The sequence below is a fragment of the Nicotiana sylvestris genome, chromosome 10 (assembly GCF_000393655.2).
Source record: "Nicotiana sylvestris chromosome 10, ASM39365v2, whole genome shotgun sequence".
In the NCBI taxonomy this organism is placed as follows: Eukaryota; Viridiplantae; Streptophyta; class Magnoliopsida; order Solanales; family Solanaceae; genus Nicotiana; species Nicotiana sylvestris.
In genome coordinates this window covers 144809510-144819663 of record NC_091066.1, presented here as the reverse complement: position 1 = coordinate 144819663, position 10154 = coordinate 144809510, and the positions used below count along the sequence as shown (strand labels likewise).

The 10154-nt window shown below is 37.6% G+C and overlaps 1 protein-coding gene across 1 annotated transcript; it reads left to right on the top strand.

Moving 5' to 3' along the window:
* The first annotated feature begins 787 nt into the window (after positions 1–787).
* Positions 788–2096, top strand: LOC104249798 (transcription factor TCP15-like). Its single transcript, XM_009806287.2, has one exon. The coding sequence runs from the start codon at positions 850–852 to the stop codon at positions 1918–1920; it is 1071 nt and encodes a 356-aa protein (XP_009804589.1). The 5' UTR covers positions 788–849; the 3' UTR covers positions 1921–2096.
* Positions 2097–10154: the final 8058 nt, after the last annotated feature.

The following is a 10154-nucleotide window of genomic DNA, read 5'->3' as shown; positions in this document are numbered from 1 at the left end:
CACAATAATAATTTCTTTGCCAGCAAAATTTTCTCTATTTTTCATTTTTATTAAATAAAAATAAATATATATTTTTGGAGAAAAAATAATTTTCACTATGTTACATTCATACCCTCACAAAAAAAAAAAAAAGATTCACTTTTATGATTAACATTACTTTCCAATTTCACATATAGCCCACTTGTATAATTCCCACTCATTATGTTTGTTGCTTAAAGCTTGCATTCACTTCTCTCTTTCCCTCATCTTTTTTCTTCTCTTTTGACTGAGGAATATGATAAGAAACTTCAAGCAGCCAAAAGCTATACAGCTACATAGTTTTACTAATACGGAATGAGAAAGAAAGATTAGACAATGACCCACAAAACCACTTTTTTAATTAAGCTAATTTTATATAGGAACAGAGACAGATCTATAATTTAAACTTGACGAGTTTAGTTTTTATTTTTTAGCACTAAAATCATTATATATAGTATATACTTTTGAAATTTAACATTGATTGAACATTTAATAATTTTTTTACATATATATCCATGCTGAAAATATTGGATTTAGTTGAAGCCTCTGGTCCTTAATAGAAGAATTAACTCAATAACCGCCCACCCAAGTGCTTAAACTAAAAAATGTTGGTGGAGGTATAATATATATATTATATGTGTATAACCGTATATTATTAATGTATAATCTATGTATATGAATAAAAAAGTAAACAATGATATGATCAACTATTTGTGTAAAGACTAAAGATCCCATAAATATACATCATACTACATATACTACTAAGCTACTAGCTATCTAGATTAGCCCCCACTCCCAAAATAGATCTCCCACAAGAAATACCACCACTATATGATAATGGAAACTGGCCATGATAATTATGGAAACTCTACCCAAAGGCCATATTTCCCATTACAATTATTAGAGAAAAGAGAAGATCCCATCTGTTCTACTTCAGTTTATCGACATCCAAGTTCTTTACACATATCTAATACTGATACTTCTGCAGATCAAAAATCAAACAAAGAACCAAACAAGAAACCTCAGCCAAAAAGAACCTCAACAAAAGACAGACACACAAAGGTTGATGGTCGTGGTCGTAGAATTCGTATGCCAGCAACATGTGCAGCTAGGGTTTTTCAGCTAACTAAAGAATTAGGTCACAAATCTGATGGTGAAACAATTGAATGGCTTTTACAACAAGCTGAGCCTTCAGTTATTGCTGCTACTGGTACTGGAACAATCCCAGCAAATTATTCTTCACTTAATATATCTTTAAGAAGTTCTGGTAATATTTCTCGACACAATTATCTTACACAAAATCTTAGTCATGGGGTTGGTTTATTTTCATCAGAAAATTCATCTATGGGTTTAAATATTTTTCCTAGTGGAAATGTAAATGTGAATTTAAATGCCATGTTACAAGCTAAGCAGGAATTGTACTGTGATAGAGAGGGTAATAATATTGGAAGAAAACGGCGGTCGGAAAATCAAGATTTACTGCCGGTGTTACAAAATTACCATATGGGTAATAATTATATGTTACAAACTAGTAATTCTGGGTCTATTCCGGCAAGTTATCAAGGGCAAATTCCTGCAACAACATTGTATATGATGACAAATAATTCTAGTCATGACCCTAATTCTATGTGGACATTTCCTAGTACTATTGGCAACTCAAATATTAGAGGAGGGTCATTGACAAATAGTGGATTATTAAATTTTATGAATTCTCACCCATCAGTATTGGGGCAACATTCGGGTGGCGGCGATGACGGCGGAGGGACGGTGGTGGAAGGACAACTGGGGATGTTGACGGCGATGAATTCATTAAGGCAACTTGGTCATGCTAGTGGTTCTTCTAATCAACATAATGGAGCAGATGATCATGGAAATAATGGTCACCATTGTCATCATTCATAAATAGATCAATCACAAAATGTATGTATTTTTTGTGCTTAATTAATTTTAATTTCTTTGATAGTACTTATAAGGGGAAAATACAGTATCGATATCTGTAGTTTTCCTAATTACTAGTAGATTGTATTATATTAGGGCAAATTTGATTTCCTGAATATTGAGAGCAACATTTTCTTTAATGGGACTTCTTGAGAAATTTTAGGGTTTTGCAAGAATTTTGTGAAAATGCCAATTTCATTTCCATTTTTTTTTTGTTTTCCTTAAGTGTCGACTACTTTTAAGAAGGAAAATCTTCTAATATTATATAGATATTCAACCAATGGTCCTTGTCCTTTGCTGATTAATTTGAATGGTATATTATCCTTTTATGTTTTGAGACAAACAAACACCAAATAAAATGAATGCAAAAGCTAGGTATTTGTTTAAGCTACCTATTTAAACATGCATGAGTAACTAGGGTATGTATTATATTGAGAAATGGTCTAACTAAATATTTTGAAAAGGTGATGCTGGGGATGTTAATTAATTCATCAATCCTAAGATATAAAGACGGAGTCAAAAGTTTAACGTTCGTGGGTTCTAACCTTCTCACTGAACTCATAGCTCGCTTTAATACCGTAGCTCCTCACCTGCTAAGATGGAGGAGCCCACAAACTCTTTGATTCAGCGTCTCAGTTGGCTTCTCAGGTGCTGACACTGAGCCCTAGCTGCTGGCCATTACCAAAATTTATATTTGCGTTAATACTTATAAAAGTAAAGTTATTTATGCACTTGTTCAAAAGCTGGTCGTTTTGGTTAGTTGTGTCGTTGGTGATTGGTATATCCCTACCACACATGATCAATGTCAGAAGTGAATGAGAACTGTTCATTTGACCGACTACCTTCTTACATGCACGTATTATCATTGACATGATGAGCCATTTTTTCCTTTGAGTTTAGCTTCTGTAGTACACTAATAATATATTACTATATTATTTGGTTACCTAATACGTAATTTTAGGTAATTGTTCATAAAGTAGATTAGTAAGTTAAAATTAAGTTTATAAATTTGTTATAATAGGTTAATATATACTGAATATATTCGTTGTACTGGAAGAAATCGTTTGGTTAATTTATTGGTATAATTAATTCTGGCATAAAATTTCACATAAGATAATGCAGTATTTGGTTGACTGCAAAAGAAAGTATCACTACGTAACTCTAATGTAACACTTGGTTTGCTGTATTAAATAATACTGGTGTTAAGTTATGTGTGATTCTACATATTATTATACAAGATAAAATATGGAATAAAAATATATGTAATAGCAGTGCGAAGATTAAGCTATTTAAGGACTAAAATGCCCCTTTAAAGTAATTGCTTCATGTATTACAAACTTCATTATATTGTTATTAATCATTGCCTATGTTATAATCCCCCATAACTAATATGTAAATCAAAAGATCGTTATAAGTGTATGTAATCTAAATCCGTTTTTCTTTTTAGTGAACTCACGCTTTGCTCTATGCTGCAAGAATTGGGGCAAAATTGCAAACTTGGTTACTTGTCATATAGTGATGATTTGACACAGATCTCCATAACACACCCTATTTTACGTTTATTTTGAAATCTTAATTCCGGATCAGTCTACGAAGGTCAAACCCCCAGTCTGCTCACCCGAACGTTGGCGCTGAATCAGGCCATCATGACAAAAATAATAATATGGTATCCAGTAATGATGTGCTTCCTGCCAATCCTAATGGTGTCCTAGCCACCGGCCCAGTCGTTGCTAACTCGCAAGTGACCATCAACATCAATTTGCTAACTAATCCCGAAAATAGTATTCGTGGGGTATCCCGGCCAATGGCTTGAGAAGCGCCTGAAGGTGAAGGTGATGGGGTGAGCCTACGATTGATTTTCGAAATGTTGCAGGCTCAACAAGCGGAAATAGCATAGCTGCAGAACCAAAGCCACGCCCCTAACAGGGTCGAGCCCGAATAATCATGGGAAAATGCTTGGAGAGACGAACAAGTTGCTGTGAGACCAGGTGAAGCCGAGCCCAGATAAACTTCAGAGGTAATGAAGATGCTCGAAGCATTAGCAAAATGGTGTCACGATCCAGAATTTCCACCTTCGGGACCGTGATGGCGCCTAACATTTTACTCGATAGGCAAGCCAATGTTAGAGTAAATCTTATGCCATTTTAAACAATTCAAGTATTTAAAACCAATTATACTGAAATAAAACTTGAATAATGTGCAAAAAGGTATAACAACCAAAATATCTAAGTACAACCTCGGATCTAGAGTCACAAGTGCACGAACTACTAGATGTTCTAGAAATAGAGTCTGAAATAAATACAACTGTTTCGAATGAAATGAACAATAAAAGAGGAAAAAGGAAGGGGACTTCAAGGTCTGCAGACGTCAGCAGATCTACCTCAAGTCTCCAATTGTGATAATCCGAGCTGGTGCACTTCATGTACAGGTAGGACCAGTACCAAAATCTGCACAAGTAGTGCAAAGTGTAGTATGAGTACAACCGACCCCATGTACTCTGTAAGTGTTGATCCTAACATCGATGAAGTAGTGACGAGACTAAGGCAATCACTTACAATAACATGTACGCAATATAAAATAAAGACAGGAAAGAAAATACTGAAATGAATTAAAATAGTTAACACATGAAAGTAATTCAACCTCCGAAGGAAAACCAGTAAATGCCCGAAACCAATCCTTAGAGTCTCGCATGAAAGTTCCGAAGCCAACACAACACAATAAGGAATAGAAACACATAGACTGTTGCGGCGTGCAACCCGATCCCACCGTATAACCTAATTCTCCCATAATAATATCAACAATAAATAAATATATGTTGCGGCGCACAACCTGATCCCACCATATAATCAGAATTAATATCATAATTCACCCTTATTTTAACATATCTTTTTTTCCCGTTAAAATTAACATTCTATTTAACCAAAAACTTCTATACAAAACAGGAACTGCTAACTAGTTCCTTTACTCTACTTGACAACTAATCACTCTACTATAACCTATACAAGGTTTTGATTCCAACTATACCCTATACACATCCTATTGCCTATACAATCTGCGACATAGACAAATAGACATTATATTTGACAGAACATATAAGCTAAACTAGTTTAAGGAATCCAGTTCAATGCCTCCAAATGATTCTGCCAGCGGAGATATGAGTTGCCTCTAATGTGTATATGGATTGCAATTTCTCTACACATTCTATCCTAGGACGAGCTGCCACTTTGGAATCTGATCTTGTTCCTATCTCGCCATATAAGATATACCATCATCCCAAAGACAACTGAGACTATTGTCCCAAATCCTTTCTTTTTCCTAGCACATGTTGTCACCCATTTCACCTCTTCCTGCCATGTCTTTATTTGCCTTGGAAAACCAAGCCAATTCAGTAACATTTGCCAAATATTCTTAGTGTAGCTACAACCAAAGAATAAGTATTCAAAGTGTTCATTAGCCGGGCCACAGAATATACAAGCTTGAGGAACTTGAATACCAATTTTCTATAGCCTCTCAACAATAGATAGTCTACTATATACAGCTAGCCATACGTTGAATTTATGTCTAGGATATATATGTGGTTGTAATATTAGGCTCTTCCAATGCACCTTTTGTATTTGAGGGAACTGGATTTGATATAGCTTCTTGATGCCGAATCTTCCATCAGTACTTTGCAATTTCATCAGTCTTGAAGTCAGGTCACCTTGCATGATAGGTAGATCAAGGATAAGCTTTCTGAGCTTAAGAATTTTCCTCACTACCCAGGCTGCATTCCTGGGTATAGGCATAGTATCTACAGTCTAGTTCTTGATGTAGTAAGCATGGATCCACCTGATCCAAAGGCAATCCTTATTCTTGGTGATAACCCATAAGTGTTTTGTCACTACTGCTTTATTCCAGTTGTCACGACCCTAAACCCGGACCCGTTCGTGATGGTGCCTCTCGTGAAAACAAGGCCAACTGACACACTTACCATTCATTTTAAGCAATTATAATGATAAATATTAAGACTTTAACATAATAAAATCACAAAATAAGGTGAATACTACAGTTGCGGAATAGACATAGCCCGACATCGGGGTGTCACCAGTCATGAGCATATATAATAATACGACAAGTCTGGAAGAGTCTACTCAACTATTACATAACTAAAATAGAAGAAAAATAAGATAGAGGGAGAAGCACTAGGATGCGAACGTCGAGCAGCTACCTAGTGTAACTCCGAATCTGCTGGAAGCTCTCAACCCTCGCAAGCAGGGCATGAAGCACCTGAATCTGCACACGGGGTGCAAGGAGTAAAGTGAGTACTCCAACTCAGTGAGTAATAATAATAAATGCAGACTGAGCAATAAGAAATCACGTAAATGCACCCCAACAGGCTATAAAGAAGTAGTAAAAGCCAGTAAAAGCAATGAAATAGTGAGAATATGTAAAGTCACTTAAGTTCAGTTTAAGCTTCTTAAAATTTACCTTTTTAAACAGTTAAGAAAGTGAAAGACAGGCAACTAGAAAGGTAAACACATAAGGAACCACCCCTCGGGCACAATACCAACAGAAATGGAACAATACCAGCCCCTCGGGCTCTATCTCATATCACAATGGGTACCCGCGCTCACTGGGGGTGCGCAGACTCCTGGAGGGGCACCTTACGGCCCAAGTGCAATATCAAGACATCTCGTGGCATGATCACATAGGCTCTCGGCCTCAATTCAACAAGCCACCTCGTGGCATACAAATCTCAGGCTCTCAGCCTCATAATCATAATCGGTATATCCTCATAACACAGGCCCTCAACCTTACTCAGTCAGAACCTCATAAGCTACTCGAGCAATAGTAAAACATGATGCTCAGTCTAAATTATCATTTCAAAATATCATTTAATGTATTAAACAGAGTAGACATGTCTGGGTTATGAAAACAGTAGAATGTAGTATGACTGCATACAAGTATAAAGTCAAAATAGTAAGGAAATATTAGTAAAAATCCCCTAAGGGTCCAAATAGTTGGCACGAGGCCCAAATACGGTATTCAGCCCCAAACATTATGATAGCAAATAGTTTTCAATCAAATACCCGGTAAAATAGTTATTCGAGATGGACTAAGTCACAATCCCCAACGGTGCAAGACCCTACGCTCATCATCTAGCGTGTGCGTCACCTCAATATAGCATAACGATGTGAAATCCGGGGTTTCATACCTTCAGGACAACATTTAAAATTATTACTCACCTCAATCCGGCTCGAACTCTAGCCCGCGACGCCTTTGCCTCTCGAATCGGCCTCAACTCGCGTCGAATCTATCCAAAATCATAATCACGACGTCAAAATATGCTAAGGGAACGAAGCCCATGCGAAAATAATCAATTTACAACATAAATCCCAAAATTAACCAAAACCCGACCCTCAGGCCCACATCCCGGAATCCGATAAATTTTACATCAATAGATTCCTTATCTCCCCACTAGTTCATACATATCAAAAGTACTAAAATCCGATCACAAATGACCCCTCAAATCCTTGCTCAAAGATCTACAATCTCCAGCCCTAGTTTTCCAAATTTTAGCTCTTAATTTCCATAAATTACAAGCCCAGTCCGTGAAATAATACCATAGAAATGAGTTGTTAGGTCCAAAATCCCTACCTCAATGAAACCCCCTTGAAATCCTTCTTCAAATCGCTCAAAAAGCTCCAAAAACCGACTTAGAAATGGTGGAATAACCCAAAATTCGCGAAGGAAATAATTTATATGCAATGGCCCAGCTAAAACGCTTCTGCGGTCCCAAACTCGCACCTGTGGACCCGCACCAACGGTTCCAGGTGCGATTCTGTGCAAATCACTTAAGTGGTCAAAATCCGCATTTGCGATACACTGCCCCACCTGCGCCATCGCAGGTGCGGCTTAACCGCTTCTGTGGTTCCTGCCCTCCTTGCCTTCTTCCGCTTCTGCGACCTTTTTCTTCGCATCTGCGGCGTCACACCTGCGGTCCCCAATCCGGTAGGTACGGAAATAACAAAACCAAAAAATCTGCAGCTTCACCAAACTCCCAAACTCTCCGTCAACCATCCGAAATCACCCCGAAGCCCTCGGGACCTCAACCAAAAGTACAAACAAGTCACATACCACCATTCAAACTTGTACCAATCTTCAAAACACCTCAAACAATATCGAATCACCCAAAACACATCGGATTCAAGCCTAAGCTTCCAAAATCATCTGAATTACGCTTTTGATCAAAAAGTATACCAAACCAAGTCCGAATTTCCTGAAATTTTGCACACACATCCCAAATAATGAACTGAACTACGGCAAATCTCGGAATTCTATTCTTACCCATATATCAAAATCTCACATATCAACCGGAAACACCAAAATTTTAATTTCGCCAATTCAAGCCTAAATCTACTCCAAACCTCCAATACACATGTTGATCACACTCCTAAGTCTCAAATCACCTCCCGAAGCTATCCGAACCCTCGAAACTCGCATCCGAGCCCTATAACACATAAGTTAACATCCGGTTGACTTTTCTAACTTAAGCTTCCTCAAAAGAGACTAAGTATCTCAAACCTTCTCAAACCGATAGGCAATGCAATAAGAAGCAGAAATGGGGGAAACGAAGCGGTTACCCATGAGACGACTGGCCGAGTCATCACATCCTCCCCCTCTTAAATAAACGTTCATCCTCGAACGAGTCAAGAAATATACCTGAAGCCTCAACCAACATCGAATCACCCAAAACACATCGGATTCAAGCCTAAACTTCCAAAATCATCCGAATTACGCTTTTGATCAAAAAGTATACCAAACCACGTCCGAATGACCTGAACCTTTGCACACACATCCCAAATGACCCAACAAAACTACTGCAACTCTCGAAATTCCATTCTGACCCCTATATCAAAATCTCACATATCAACCGGAAACGCCAAAATTCCAATTCCGTCAATTCAAGTCTAAATCTACTCCGAACCTCCAAAATATATGCCGATCATGCTCCTAAGTATCAAATCACCTCCCAAAACTATCTGAATCATCGGAACTCGCATTCGAGCTCTCTAACATATAAGTCAACATCCGGTTGACTTTTCCAACTTAAGCTTCCTCAAAAGAGACTAAGTGTCTCAAACCTTCTCAAAACCTTTTCGAACCCGAGACAACCAATCCGATCACATATAGAACCGATAGGCAAAGCAATAAAAAGCAAAATAGGGGAAACGGAGCGGTAACCTATGAGATAACTGGCCAGGTCGTCACACCAGTTGTACAGGTTTATAACATTCAGTCCTCCAGCTGCTTGTGTCAAGCATAACTTCTCCCAAGACACCAATGCTTTTTTAGAGATATCTGCTTTTCTTGGAAATAGGATTGTCCTGCATGTGGCTCCAATCATTTTTAACACCTTCTTTGGCAATAGAAATATTTGTGCCCAGTATGATTGTATACCAAATATCACTAACTTTATTAGCTGCAATCTTCCTGAGTATGATAGTAACTTTGATGTCCAACAGCTTATCCTGGAAGTGATATTTTCTACTAGTGGCTAACATTGGTTAATTGACATCTTCCTTGATGTGGCACACCCATATATTTAAATGGCAATATGCCCTCATTATATCCCAGTTCCTGTAATATGTCCTCCTTCAGATTTGCAGAAATGCCATCAAGGTAAATAAAGCTCTTGTCTGCATTTGACTATAGTTCTTAGGCCTTTGAGAACTTCATAAAAGCCTGCTGAAACAACCTAATAAAAGGGGGTTCTTCCCTACAAAATATCAACAAATCATCAGCAAAACACACATGTATCACTCGTAACTTTTTGCATCTAGGATGTAAGTGAAACTCCTTGTTCAAAGTCAACTGATGAAATTCTCTCTGTAGATATTTCATGGGAAGAACATACAGGTAAGGTGACATAGGGTCACATTGCCTTATCCCTCTTTGTACTTTAGAGGGTTTAGTGAATCCCCCATTTAGTATTAAGAAATAAGTGACAGTTGTTATACATTCCATTATCCACTCAATAAATTTATGTGGGAATCCCAGTTCAATCAGAAGTCTTTTAAGAAAATACCAATCCAATGTGTCATAGGCCTTCCATAGGTCAACCTTAAGTACACACCTTGCTAAAATCCCCTTCCTATTATAGCCTTTGAATAGTTCATAAGTGAGCAAAAATATTATCAGTGATACTCCTTCCTTTA